This window comes from Condylura cristata, unplaced genomic scaffold (genome assembly GCF_000260355.1).
Source record: "Condylura cristata isolate star-nosed mole 26May11 unplaced genomic scaffold, ConCri1.0 scaffold00011, whole genome shotgun sequence".
Lineage (NCBI taxonomy): Eukaryota > Metazoa > Chordata > Mammalia > Eulipotyphla > Talpidae > Condylura > Condylura cristata.
The window spans coordinates 17499296-17514937 of record NW_004567112.1 but is presented as its reverse complement, the minus strand read 5'-3'; the positions used below and the strand labels follow the sequence as shown (position 1 = coordinate 17514937).

General features: G+C 37.4%; 1 protein-coding gene across 5 annotated transcripts in view; it reads left to right on the top strand.

Annotated features, from left to right (window-relative positions):
- Nucleotides 1-15642, top strand: part of BTRC (beta-transducin repeat containing E3 ubiquitin protein ligase) — a 156062-nt gene that overhangs the window by 121680 nt on the left and 18740 nt on the right. For all 5 annotated transcript variants that reach the window (XM_012723718.1, XM_004680520.2, XM_012723720.1 and 2 more), the window contains 3 exons: nt 5741-5972; nt 9779-9965; nt 14497-14593. In XM_012723718.1, coding sequence (XP_012579172.1) covers nt 5741-5972; nt 9779-9965; nt 14497-14593 — 516 coding nt within the window. The remainder of the gene's footprint in view (nt 1-5740; nt 5973-9778; nt 9966-14496; nt 14594-15642) is intronic.

The window sequence follows — 15642 nt, the reverse complement described above, 5'->3', positions numbered from 1 at the left end:
CTGATATGAAAATGGAGGCAAAGAAAGGCATTTGAGGAGTGTGATGATGATGTGGGCTTTGGTCTTTTTTTTTTTTTTTAAGATTTATTTATTTATGCATACAGAACTGGGACCAGAGGTTGGGGGAGTGAGAGGACTCGCCAGAGACAGAGTGGGGAGCAGGACAGGCAGATCAGTGAAGCACACTGCTGAGGGGAGCAGGGGGCGGGTCAGGAGAGGTGTCTGCCACACCATGTGGGTCACCTCTGGTGGGCTGGGGATTGAACTTGCACTGAAGTGGCTATGGCTAGCTTGCAGTGCTGCATCCTAACCCATTGTGCCACAAGGGAGGGCCCAGCTTTGGTCTTTTTAACCAGTCCTCTTTTGTAACCTGTTCAATGAAAAGCTGAAATGTTTAAATAAAGGAAAGAAAAATAAATGAAGTATAAATTGAGAGTTTGTATATTTATGAACCGCCTAGGGTATATCCAGCTGATACTATATTTTAGTCACAACCCCTCAAAAACAACAGTATGTTTCCTTATGAGGTGGAAAGATACATAAGTCAGATCCATCATCACTTCAAGTGAGTTATTCATTGCCACTATACCATATTGCATTGTTTTAAGAGCCTCGCAGAAAACTTTTAAATTCTAGTTCCCCTTTTTGCTAGCTGTGTGACACCTTAATTTTCCTCCTGAGCCTCAATTTTCCTTGCCTGTAAAATGGAGACAATTATAGAATCTATTCCATTGGACTTTTGTGAGGATCAAATAAAACAACTTAGGAAATGCATGATTAGCTTAGAACGTGACACACAGTATTCAGTTAATCAATACTCATAGAGATGATCACATTGCACTGCTTGATTTACAATGCCTTTCTTCTTCATTATGTAATACAAATAATTTTAATTTTCAAAGTATAATATACATAAGAGTTCAAACTGAAGGTTACAGTTTGGTGAAATTTCATATGGTGAACATACTTACATAACCAGCTCTCCAGATCAAGAAAACAGATTATCACAAGCCTCACTGAGTGAGAAAGAGATGTGGAAGAGTTTCATCTGAAGGATTAATGGTCGAGTGGAGGGAGTAGTGCTTGCTGAGACACAAACTGAGGTTCTGAAACACTTTTAAGGTCACCAGCTCCCCTTACAGGTAACCACTATACTCATATTATTTTTTGAAATAGATATTTCTTTAGAGTATTATGTAACAGTGCAGCATTAAAAAACATAATACTTAGGAATACATTTGACATAGGTTATAATAGTTATAAACTAAAAAGTATGAACCATCGGTGAGGAAACACTAAAAAGACCTAAATAAATGGAGATACCTATTATGTTCACAAAATGAACTCAATATTGTTAAGGTGATCATTATTTCTAGTTCATCTACAGGGTCAGTGTAATGTCAATGAAAATCCAGCAGGTAGGGCCCTCCCTGGTGGCACAGCCAGTTAAAGCACAGCACTGAGAAGCTAAAGCCACTTCAGCATGAGTTCCATCCCCTCACCGGAGGTGACCCAAATGGTGTGGCAGACCTCTTCTGACCCGCCCTTTGCTCCCCTCAGCAGTGTACTTCATCGATCTGCCTGTTCTACTCCTCATTCTGTCTCAGGTGAGGCCTCTTATTGCCCCTGCACCTCTGGCCTGTTCCCCAGTTCTGGATGCATAAATAAATAAATCTTTAAAAAAAAAAAAAAACCCAGCAGGTAAATTGACATGGTAACTCTAAAATCTGTAAATGCAAAATATCTAAACTTCAGATAGACAATCTTTAGTCAGAAAACAATATTCTGCATAGGATCCATCTTTGGTCCATTGCTACCTTTTAAAAGACAAATATATAAAAGAAGGGCCTCCCTGATGGTACGAGGGTTGAGTCTCAGCACTACCAAGCTGCTGCCAGCTACTGTGGCCTCAGATCGATCCCTGGCAAGGGACCTGGCCCATATGATGTAACAGACCTCTCCTGTCTCACCTGCTGCTCCCCTCAGCAATGTATTACAGTAGATTCACCTGTTCAGCCTCCCACTCTGTTTCTGGTGAGTACTCTCAACCCCCCACACCTCTGGCTTGCACCACAATTCTTGTATGCATAACTAAATAAAAATAAATCTTAAAAAAAAGAAGAAGAAAATGTGCAAAATGATGTAAAAGTAAACTTTGTAATAAATAAAAAAAAAGGAAGAAGAAGAAAGATGATGGAAAGGTCCTGATTCTGGGTCTGAATAGTGGCATTTTGGTCAAGCTTGTAAACACACCTATTTGTTAACTCATTAAATCTTACTCTATATTTTGCAAGTGTTCCTTTTCTGAGATGCAAACAACCTACGCAAATAGCAATCCTGAAACTCCCCAAGGCCTGTGTCCAGCAAGCTTCTTATTAATCATTTTTGGTCTATACATAGACAACAGAGACATTTATGCTGGAAAACACCTAACTTAGTACAGTAGGGCTTGCTGATACAAAGGTGTCAGCTTTTTCTACATAATTTGAATGGCTATGCCATTTATGGAAATGTATTTACAGCCGTAAAGAGGGCTGTGTGTAATAGGATTTAATTAACACAGAAACTAATACAAGCCTGTATCTAAAATAGCAAGAGTTGATTGTCCAAATTTGAGAGTTCAATGGCACATTCAATATGTCTAAGCAGGTTTGACTCTATGGTAACTTGGGTCACCCCACCATATTGGAATTGCCTCAAGCAAATATATGGAAGATGTATCACATTACTTTAAAAAGTACCCCGTTAGGTTCCTCCCTGGTGGTGCAAAGGGTTAGGACTCAGCACTGCAAGTTCAGTGCCAGTTCAGTGCAAGTTCTACCCCTAGCCCTGGAAGTGATCCACATGGCACAGCAGACCTCTCCTGCCTTGCCTGCCGCTCCCCTCAGCAGTGTACTTCGTTGATCAGCCTACTCTGTTCCCCGCTCTGTCTCTGATGAATCCTTTCACTGCCGCTGCACCTCTGACCTGTACCCTAGTTCTGTATGCATAAATAAGTAAATCTTAAAAATAAAGCACTCCATTGTATGACTGGTTAACCTCTAAACAAAATCAGCTCTCTCCAGAGTTTCACCTGATTTCTGAATCTTCTAGGGTTTCCTAGTTTCAAATTTGGGTATGCTGTTGTATCTGTTGTTAAAGCAAATTTTGTTGACTCCACTCTCAAATTTTATAAAATTAAAATCCCAGTTATTGCAGTGAATTCTAATTATTTTTACCACCTCTCCAGCCATCACTCTAGTTTGAAAGATTGTTGTCTCTTCCGTGGACTACTATGAAGTAGAATCCTAATTAGTCTCCTTATGTCTATCCACATCCCCTGCAGTCTATTCTCCACACAGTAGTGTGCCATATCATATCATTTTCATGCTTTAGGTGCTTCTCCATGTGAACTCTCACTCTCTATGTAGCCTTTCATCCTCTGGATTTCCTACTTCAGCAAGGTAACTGGAATTTCTTTCATGGTAGCTCAGGTTCTAAGAAGTAGTAAGCAGAAACAGCCTGAGCTCAAAAGTCCCAGATTATTACTTTTTCCACATGCTATTTATCAAAGCCCCCACTCAAAAGCTAGAACATAAATTTCACCTCTTGATGGAAGGAACAGCATTTGCATTCAATGAGGGATGTAATTTTTTTTTTTTAAGATTTATTTATTTGTACATACAGAACTGGGGTACAGGCCAGAGGCTCAGGGGTGGCGAGAGGTTTCACCAGAGACAGAGTGGGGAGCAGAACAGGCAGATCTATGAAGTACACTGCTGAGGGGAACAGTGGCCGGGTCAGGAGGGGTCTGCCACGTCATGTGGTCACCTCCGGGACAGGCGGGAATCGAACTCATGCGGAAGAGGCTTTAACTTCTCAGTGCTGTGCTTTAACCCGCTGTGCCACCAGGAAGGGCCGAGGGATGTAATTTTTTAGGGCCATGTTTGGAGATTAGATGCCACCCCTGAATGGTCCAGATGACCTAGCTAGGACTAGTAGTCTAATGTTACTTTCTCTTGCTCATTTGGTTCCAGCTACACTGGACCTCTTGTTGCTCCTTGAACATGCCAGACAGGCTCCCACCCAAAACCTTTGCTCTCAAAGTTTCCATTGCCTAGATCATTCTTCTGCCATGTAACACTTGTAGATGTAGCTAAACAGCTACATCTGTGGGGAAGGTTTTCCCTGCCTAATAAACTACCACAAATTTTGCAGATTAAAATTACACCTATTCATTAGCTCACAGTTCTGCATATTAGAAGTCTGGCACATCTTGGCTGGGACCTGTGCTCTCAGTATCATACTGTTAAAATTAGGGTGTTGACTGGGCTCAGTTTTCAGTTTGCAGGCAGGCGCTGGGGGAGAAACTCTCAGTTCATTGTTTGGGAGAATTTAGTTCCTTGTATTCTGGGACTGAGGTCTCTGTTCCTAGAGTCAGGCCACATTTCTTACCACATGGCCCCCTTCCTGTTCTGTAAGAAGTTAGAGAAAACGCCACACTTTTCTTTTTTAAAAATTTATTTATGGGAAACCTGCGGGGATTACAATTGAGATGGGGGGGAGGATGTACAAAATTGATGTAAAAATAAACTGTTATAAATTAAAAAAAAAATTATTTATGGGTACAAACCAGAGCCAGATAGGACCCACCAGAAACAAAGTGAGGAGCAGAACAGGCAGATCCCCTGCTAAGGGAAGCAGCAGGGGAGACAGGTGGCCATGTGGGTCACCTTCCTGGCTGGGGATTGAGTTCGGGCGCTGAAGTAGCCATGGCTAGTAGCTTCACAATGCTGTTCTTTAACCCGTTGCACCACCAGAGAGGGCCCGAGAATGCCCTTCTTTTCAAAGAACTCTAAAACTTAACTAGTTCATACCTAGGAGTAATGTTCCTTTCTTAAAATCAGTTGATTTGAGAAGTACTACTCAAGTGTGTGTTTGGATAACAGAGAAGATGTATTGTATGTGTATCAGTTGCCAAGCTCCTAGGGAACCATCTAGAATTTTGCCTACTATAAAAACCTACTGCTCCCCTTCCCTTATTCTGCTTTATATTTCTTTATAATATTATCTACATTTTATTTTGTAATTACTTCGTTAATTTTTTTGACTTGCAGTTATTAAAACATAAGTTCCCGATAATAGAGATTGTGTTGTTTATGTTCAGTGTTGTGTTCCTAGGACCTAGGACAGTGTTTGGCATAATTAACATTTATTGAATTAACAATTAATAAAAAGGACTTTATGGCTTGTAATTTTTATAATAGGGATGAGATTTTTTGGAAGGTAAAGGTAGATCAAACATGAAAATATGATGTAAGGCGTATTTCCAAGTTAGCAGAGTCACAAATTATTCATTGACCTTTCTTTGCTTGGAAGATTTCTTATTTGAATATTAAAAAATAAGCTGTGAATAGTTGTATAAATGTCCAGTAACTGGTGAATTCAAGAAAAACAAATTAACTTTTTTTATACTCATTATAATAAATTTACATGCTTCAGCTTTGGGTTTTCACCTGTGTATTTCCAGAAAGTGCCCTCCTGTGAACCTTGGAAAATGAATGTTTAGTTGTCCTTAAGTATTCCTAACTTTTCAGTTTACTATGTTATTTATTTATTTATTGTGACTTTCCATGTAATCGTTATTCAGTTACTAATGGAGTAACAGTGAGCGCCATCAGACATAAAATGCCAGACCAGAAAATTTTATTTCCTTCATTTTCAATACTTACTACTTACTTTTAATCTATTCCTTCTACAGACTAAACTTGCCAATGGCACTTCCAGTATGATTGTGCCCAAGCAACGGAAGCTCTCAGCAAGCTATGAGAAGGAAAAAGAACTGTGTGTCAAATATTTTGAGCAGTGGTCAGAGTCCGATCAAGTGGAATTTGTGGAACACCTTATATCCCAAATGTGTCATTACCAACATGGACACATAAACTCCTATCTTAAACCTATGTTGCAGAGAGATTTCATAACTGCTCTGCCAGGTATGTCTGTGTTGTATTAATTTGCCTGGAAGCCATCTGCCAATGGTAGTAGTACTGGATCTCTGCTAAACATGCCTTTTTTTAAAAGTCCTTATTGACTTGAATTTTTTCAAAACTGGGTCCTTTAATAATACCTTCTTGGGGCATAAATAACAGAAAGTCTTTTTTTTTTTTTAATAATACAATAGTTTATTTTTATATTATTTTGTACTTTTTTTTTTCATCTCAATTGTAATCCCCACGGGTTTCCCATCACCAAATCACCCCTGTGCCACCACCAAGTCCAGTGCATTTCCCTCCCCCCACTGTTTTTGACCCCCTTCCCCACTCCACCCCCACAAAATGTCTCTGGTATATGGCTGTTCATTATTATTATTTTCTCTCCTGGTCCATTATACTCCTGCTATGAGCAAAACCATCCAATACCAGAAAGTTTTAACTTAGGTTATAAAGTCCTTTTTCCTGTCTTCATCCTATTTTTTTTTTCAAAGATTTTTTTATTTATTCATACAGAACTGGGGTACAGGCCAGAGATGCAGAGGGTGAGAGGATTCACCAGAGACAGAGTGGGGTGCAGAACAGGCAGATCAACGAAGTACGAAGTATGCTGCTGAGGGGAGCAGCGGGCGGGTCAGGAGAGGTCTGCCGCGCCATGTGGCTCTCCTCCCGGGCAGGAGGGGATCGAACTCATGTGGAAGTGGCTTAAACTTCTTTGTGCTGTGCTTTAACCTGCGCCGCCAGGGAGGGCCTACATCCTATTTTTTACCTACACATAAATGTAAATAAAATCTTTTCTGAGACGTTACCTAATTTGATGTGTATCTTTTATAATGTATCTTAGTTTTAACTGTGTTACCTACTTAGACTTGGATTTGTATGGAGATTTAGCAATAGACTTAGCAATAGTTGTAGGAATGAGTAAGAACTATATTTAAGTATTTTGATAGAAGAGTAACTTGGCAGCCTTTTTATTACATTAAATATGTAAATTCCTGGCTTTGCATTCTTACTGTGTTCAGTAAACTCTGTGTGTGTCCACATTTAAATAAGTATATGGACACTTAAAATATATACATAATTACACTTGAATATTTATACACAACACATACTGACTTAATCCTTTTTATTTGAAGGGTTTAGTTACCAAATTCTTGATATGATGATGTAGGGCATTTCATAGGTATTTGTATTTAAGGGAATTGCTATCAGAAAAATATAAGGTTCACTCATGTATATTAAAAGCTTATTAAAAAAGATAAAAGTATTACAAAGATACATGAATCTTATTTAATATATAACTTGGTTTTTGGGTTTTTTGTTTGTTTTTTTGGGGGGGGGTTGTTTCCTGATTAAGTTATTGGAAATTTAGGAAGAAAACATTATAAAATACAATTTCCAGAATCCCGCTGTTCAGGGGGAACTATTAAATATGCTCTTGGATTTTGGCATGTAGTCTTCCTGTTTTTTCCTCAGTGTATATATTTCCCTCTAAAGCTGCGATCATAGGATTTGTAACATTTTTTCTCCTTTTATCTTCTTAATGAGTTTTTCTAAATGTTCTTTTACAACATAATTTTTAATAGTATTATGTATCCTTTACAAAGGGTTTAACCCCTTCATTGAACATTTAGGTGATTTGAAAAATATGTTTTTCTATTATAAACTATAATACTATGTTAGAAATTCTAATTAATCTTTTCGGCATCCTAGGAGAAATATACCAGAAATGGGATAGCTACATTAAAAAAATTAAGACCATTTTTAAGGCTTTTAGTACATTCACCAAACTGTCCTCCAGGAAAAACATAACTTATGCCCTCCCCAGAACTGCATTTTGCTACTGTGCTTAATCTGTGCCAGTGATTTTTTTTTTTAATTCAAACAAAAGAATGCCTATTTATATCTTAGAAATAGCCATTTTTAAGCTGAATTTGTACCTATATCTTTTGTTAAATAGATTTCTGTCCCCCCTTTACTCATTGAGTTTTGTTTTAGCCATAGGCAAATAGTTTTTTTTGTGCAAACAATCTGTGTGTATCTCATTACTTTGTTCTCCCCAGTCATTAAGACATGCTATGGTCTCAAGCATACACCACTAAGAATTGAACAGGAGCCTATTAGATCTGTGTATCCTTTGCCTAATACTCAGCCCTCGTGTGTATCTGCTGGCTACTTTATAAGGTATTAAATCATCAGTCTAATGCTTTATGGCCATTTTAACTTAGAAACCTACACCATCTGGCTACTTTAGTAAACCAAACTACTTCAAAAAGTGCCTGTAATCCATTAATGTAATGGGTTTGTTTAGAGTGTTAGGTGAAATTACTTCCAAAGACGTATTATAGGGACATAGTGAAAGATCAGTAGCAATTTGATGGCAACCATTAAAAACACAGGAATGCACTTTGGAAACTTCTGATGTATAGGAAGCTTTAATATAGAGATGCAGAAATTGTACCATCATTGCTTTTTGTATGAAGAGCTAATTATTATTGCTGTAATTGTATTATAGTTGTGTTCATTTGCTAAGAATTAGGTGATAGATGCCTCCATCTGCTTACACTTTAATATCAACATCTGATGCCAACCAAGTAAGATACATTTAATGCATTCTTTCCCAAATCTGCTGAGAAATATGACTGATATTCACACAATCTTTATAATTAGAATAATGTTTAAGCACATTTGAATTGTTGCTAATGGCATCCAAGTGTGTCCTTGCAGGGTTCAGAGGAAAGGTACAAAGTGAAATTTCCTGTTTAAGTTTGTGCCTAAGGGAGTTAATGGAATACTTCTGCACTATTTAAGTCTGTAGCCAAACTGGTATGTAACCTGTAAAGAGAAATAACTTTAAATGTTTTTGTCTCACTTGTGAATTAGAACAGCAGCAAAAGGGTTTACTAGTGCCGTCATCCTATTTTATAGAATCTACTCCTCTGAGGCGTTAGTGTACATTTGAGCGATAGAGAATATTGACCACAAAGCTCATCTGGTTTACACAGCACAGGAACTACTTCTACTGTTTACCTTTGTACATCCTACAAAATAGTGTCTGAATTCTAGCAAGTGATTGTTGGTCTGGTATTTTTTTGGTTTTGGTCAACTGTCATTTAGTAGGTTTTATAACAACAGCTATTCTCAAATAATAGGGTTTTATTTTTTGTTTGTTTATTTTGTTGTTAACTTCTTGAAATTAAACTCTTCCTTGAACTTGAACATACCTCTCTGTCACTCCTCTTGGGATGTTCCTGTACCAATTTGTATTTCTTCCTCTCCTTTCTGCATGCCCAAAATTCTATAACCCAGCACATTCTGACTTAGTGCCTCTCCCTGAGTACATTTAAAGGATATTTCTTTGACTGAACAGCTTTGGAATTGCAGCAGTAATAGAAACAGAATGAGAAATGGACCTAATATAGAGATTTGGGGGGGTCTGAATCACAGAGTTTGAGATGCCATCCATAGAACATCCCCTAGTGCTGAAATCCATATAGATAGATGTGAATTGTTTTCTGGAATCCTTTTTATTTTTAATGTCTTGGGGGTTTGCTGGTTGTTAGCTTTAACTTCCTTATCTAAAGGAAGATGGAAAATACTGTTCATTTCTATAACCTTATGGAAAAATTATTGACACTCATTTTACCCAAGTCTCTGTTTGAACAAGAATCTGGACCTCACAAGGGACAGGGATATGCCTTCACAGCAGAACAAATGCTGTTTTGTTTTAAAGGACCTTTTGTTAAAAAAAAAAAAATCATCCACCACCACTTTTGTGCTTTTTCTTTGTCTCCTCCCCTCACCAAAAGCTCGGGGTTTGGATCACATTGCTGAAAACATTTTGTCATACCTGGATGCCAAATCACTATGTGCTGCTGAACTTGTGTGTAAGGAGTGGTACCGAGTGACATCTGATGGCATGTTATGGAAGAAACTCATCGAGAGAATGGTCAGGACAGATTCTCTGTGGAGAGGCCTGGCAGAACGAAGAGGGTGGTGAGCTATTTAATTTACTTTCTTCAGAGCTTCACAACCTGACTGTGAACAGTGTTTGGAATACTGTATAAACTAGTAAGACCGTTTATTTAATACAGTGATTTTACTGACTTATAACAAGAACATGTGAAAACACTTGTTCATGTACTTTTCCTCTGACCACTCATATGTGATCAAATAATATGGTATATACTGCTTTGAAAAAAAATAATGGAAAACTGACCTGCCCTCTTATTTATTTTTTTAAAGACTTATTTATTGTGCCTATGAGAACTGGGGCACAGGCTAGAGGTGTGGGCAGTGAGAGGATTCACCAGAGTCAGAGCAGGAAACAAAAAACAGATTGACTAAAATACACTGCTGAGGGTAGCAGCGAGCAAGACAGGAGAGGTCTGCCACACGATGTGGGTCAGCTCTCTGGCCGGGGATGGATCTCATGTTGCAGTGGCTGCTGATAGCTTTGTAGTGCTGTGCTTTTAAAGGCCCTGCCCTCCTATTTAGAGCATTCTATTCTCTGAGTAGAAATTAGTATCCTGGAAAAGGGCAACTTATAAGGAAAATAAATGACTGAACACACAGAATCCATGAGATCCAGCCTTTCCCCCCCATAAAAAAATACTTATTTTCTCCTGCTGAAGATTTCTTGCTTATAGCCCATGCCTATACTGTTTTATCACCTTTGTAATCAAAATTATTTTTTATGCCCTAGTAGAATAAGAACCATAGCTTATCAGGCACAATGATAAGTCATTGTTAATGATTTGTTAACATGAAATTAATATTCTTATCCTTTCTTGAGATATGCTACAAAATTCTAAATTCTTTTAAAGCATTATGTAGTTAGCAGTCTAAGAGACATCACTGATACACTGTTCTTGTAACATTTCATTAAAACATCTGGAAGATGTCTCCCTTATATAGTTTTCACCAAAGATGTCTCTTAAAATGTTACTCTAAGAAAGTTAGGTCTAAATGTTTCAAAATAACAGAGACATGTTAAGTATTTTAGTTGTAGGTATGTCCCAGCACAGGTGTGCATATGCTCAGTGACAACCTGAGCAGGTAATTTTACCAATTGTTAATCTTGGATCATAAAGAAATGCAAAACAGTTAAGAATGAAGGATCATCTTTCTTAGCAATTTGCATGAAAATGCAGTAGGTTCCCTTCTCTGTATCTTTGAAATAATACATAATAAACATTATAACCTCTAATACTTTACCAAGAGATATCTGTCATTCTAGATATTAGGAAGACTTTTTAATTTTTCTGTCAAATTGAGTTAATGGAAACAAATGCCAGTAATTATTTGGCGACATAAAAAAATGTTTAATTTCTTTTGTATAAATCAAAGATTATGTCTATTTCTTTTCAAATATTTTCTTATTCTTCACTGTATTTGAAAAATAGGAATCTTTTCATACTTTGGAAATAAATTCAAAAGCAAGTAAGTACCTAGTCACACAACATTCAAAGTCTCCCACTGTGCTACGTGTCAGGACCAACTTTAGAGCAGGCATTGCTTACATGTGAGTAATCACAGGGCAGTTGGGGTCAGGGGATGCTGAAGGACAGGAGAAAACTCTCCTCCAAAGAACTCCTCACTTGGAATATCACTTACTGAACATCATTCCCACAGCTTATAAAGGTTTTGTTTCCTGTTAAAATACACTTTGTTCCTATTTGGACTGTAAATGACAGTATCTTTGTCAGACATACGAGGCTTACAAAGTCCTCTTTCAAGGCAAGAAGAACAAGTAGAAGGGCAGATCTTGCCAAAAGCATGTGAAAATACCAAAGATGAACATGGTTTCTCCAGTTTTGTTTAGGGTTGGCAGTAAATCTAAATATGCTGAGTTAGTTAAGGGGTGGTCAGGAGTGGAATGCTAGTTTGGGCACCTTTCACAAAGGTATGTGAAGGTACAATTGAGAAATAATTCAGCATTGTCTTCAACACAGAAATCCACACCTGCTCCTTTGAGTATCCTTCAGTGTTCTAACTGTATCCCTTGCCTTTGGCCACATTTATCACCTTACTTTTATAGAGCCTCATGAAATTAATGATTATATGTCTATCCCTGAAGACCTTCAGTATCCCCTTGACTTTCTGTGGCTGCTTCTATTTTTTTTCCCCACACCCCTCCCCTGCTTCTATTTTACTTGATGCCTTTCTTCCTATGTTTGTTGTCTTCCCCACCTTTAAAATTCAAAAAATTAATCTATGATCAGTTTCTCATTTTCTTCTTTCAAGTGTCTTACCAAGCCTACTATTTCAATAAAGTTTTTCTTTTATACCTTCCCCCAAATGAAATGAAATAAAAAATTTCCTTCAACCAAAAATAAATAAGTAAATACAATTTTCTAATAAAGTTTTTGGATTTAATGGCTTCTCCTTTACTGTTATAGTTTGTATCTAGATGAATTTGATAGTCTGCCCCCAGGATATGAACTCTTGTCATTTTTCTCTTGAATAATACTGAATGTATTCTCTGTTCAGTAATGGTAACTCTTTAAAGTATAATAAAAGATCACTTGGGAAAATTCCATTTTCTTAATCAGCAGATCACATTTTATGATAACATTCTGGATTTAATATATAGCATTTATCATGTATTCTTACTCTCAAAGGTACTAGACATTCACATAGAAGTGGTCCCTGTTGTCAGTAAGCTTTCAGCATGAAAGGTTTGAGCTTTACAACACAGATATATACTAAGAAACCAGTTTTTAACAGCTAGCCACCCTTTTTTGGTAATTCCTTTGATTTTGAAGGAATTCAGATAATTTATTGGAAGGCATGATAAATACAGTGAAATTGAAAATGCTTTCAGAGGTTTATATGATGACTCTTTTCATGTAATATAGAGATAGTTTCATTGCATGTAAAGAAAATCCTGTGGTACCTGTGTTCAGTTGCTAGAGATTAAGATTAAAAAACAGTAATCTCTAAGGAATAGTGGGTACTGAAGAGATGACAATAAAGACTACAGGCTCAGAAGTATGACTTAAATTCCAATCCTGGATCTATCAGCTAGTAAGCTTTCTGACCTTGGGCAGGAACTTAAAACCCTGCTGACATTTGATTTATCTGTAAAAATGAATACAGTAATTTCTACCTCATTAAAAAATATTGGAGTTGAAATTATTAAAATATAATTTTTACCAGATTTAGAATTCTTCAGAGTCTGTTGTTTGCCTGCAATGTGTTTATAGAACAAAGTGGTTTCAAAAAGTGAACCTTTAAGCCAGAAATTTTTCATACTGTATTTTGTTTGCCTACTTACTTTATATGGGTATATGATGTTTCTTGCTTATATTAGTCCCTTTTTAAAAACTATTAGTTAGCTTTTTCATTACAGATTTCTGTGTTAACATAGAAATCACAGCCAGCTACCTTCCTTGATAGGAAATTTTCTCAACTAATTTTCAAGGTGTATAATAGAAAGAGGGCAGGGAAGAAGCGCTCCTGGAGACATCGACAATTAATTATATTGTAATGGAGCTATAGCAGGAGGAGTGGATGACTGGCCCAGAGAAAACATGATTTCTCTGGTGCCAGGATTACACTCAGAGGCATTTCTGTCTGTCTCCACTTTGCAAGGCATAGTGCCAGTGAAAACAGCAGTTAGTACACCCATAGTGGGGTTTACTAGCTTCCACACCGTGTTTGGTGGATTCTTAACTTCAGGATAAGGAATTAAATTTTTTACCCAGCAGGAAGTGATTGCCACTTACTGATTTTTTTTTGTAGCAAAGATCTAGCTTGGGATATGAGTATTCCAGATATGTGCTGTCATAAGAAAGGAGAAGCTAACAAATGCTGCTCACTGGAGTCAAGGAAAGCCAGTAAAATGCATGTATAGCTGTACGTAGCCAGGAACACACCTGTGAAAGCCAGTTTCATGCTTTAGACTTGGCGTCTCAGTGCTCTTAGGTATTTCTCTTCATCATCCTCCATACCTTCTGCTGGATACTCCTATAATTCCTGTTTTCTGTAGAAAGGAACTGAAGTGCTCCTTTTACAGCCTAGCTACACTGATCACCAGCAGTGTGGTGAGCTGTAGTGCACCTTACCCCACATGAGCGAAGCCTAGAAAAGTGGTCTCCATGACAGAGGTGTTGCTACGGTGTCTGGGGCAGGGCTCCACTGACACTGGCAGGGCTTTTTACTTGGTAAACAAGGATGTCTCTGTGGCCTGTGCCTAATCAGAGGTAGGAGTTATCAGTAACAAAAGAGACTATGTCTGCAACAGAGGTCTGATAGGCTGATAGATTATAACATTCCTGAAGATTTGATCCACTAGTGTTCTACAATAGAAATCATCATGTTTTATCCAAAAGCAAATCTGAGTTCTTAGAGCGCAGAAAGTTTCTCCTTGATGCAGGACTCATAAACTAAGACTTACCTTCACACTGCTCCAGTCTTGTTATGGAGATGATATGGAATGTAACTGTAAAAACACTGAAGAATGAACCTCCTTGTAAATGTGTCATAATATGATATTTAATGAAAAATGTTTGTTGTTTTTTAGGGGACAGTATTTATTCAAAAACAAACCTCCTGATGGGAATGCTCCTCCCAACTCTTTTTATAGAGCACTTTATCCTAAAATTATACAAGACATTGAGGTAAGAATTATGCATATTGGGGTATTTGCCAAATATTAGAGAAATACCAGCATTCTTCAACAGCTGCATTGTTACAACAAGCCCATTAAGGTTTATTGATGTGGATTAAAAATCAGTTTCTTTACAAGTGAACAAGGTAGGTAAAATTTAGTAAATAACCAAGAAAAAAATTCAAAGCTCTTAAAAATTGTTTACAGGTAGAAAAATAGGTAGGTAGATGAACGAGAAGAACAATGTCTTCTTGCTACAATAGCAGTGAGATTGTTGAAGTTGTCTTTATAAACTGGTACTCAAGTATCTTCTGAGTTGAGTCACCATGGAACTTCACTGGAAGAACTGGCTACCACATATGTAAGAAAAGCACTGAGCATATAACCTCACCTGATTCAGAGTTTACCCTCTGTTGATGAGCAGTCTCTTCTCACAAGGTTTATTATTTAATTGAATGAGTTATCTGCAGGAAAGTTCTAGAAAATATTTTTTTATTTTAATAGCCCAGAGGTCTTTTTTTTCTTTTTTCCTCATACCTATTATGCCATGAATTCATAGGAGATGGGTTTCAGCTCCTCAGGCTTCTTTCTGTTGGTTCTCATAAAATGTGTAGGCTACCACTTGAGTTGAACCCAAGTTAACTTTTCCTTTTCTGTCTGATCATTTTCTTTCACATTTCAGAAAACTTAGAGTGGCTAGTATATTCAGTTACAAACATTACTCCCTTGACAAGAATCTTGCCCTTTGTTTACAATCACGCTAACTGCACGCTGGGTAACATCATACACTCTTCCAGTTTTGCCATGGTGACATGTGAGGTTTCCCTTTTTGAACGGTGCCCATCTTCCCAGTGTCTACATTACCACTTTTCTTGTAGGTTACCATGTATGTAGCCAAAGAAACAACTCCATGCCTTCTAAAAGGCCTAAAGAACCTATAGTGGGCTTCCCACCTTCTCCTTTGTGTTGGTCATTTTAGTGATTTACTAGAAGATGACTGTTATAGCCAAAAAAGTAAAAATCTTTTGTTACCTTGTAAATGGAAAATTTTTTATAAAT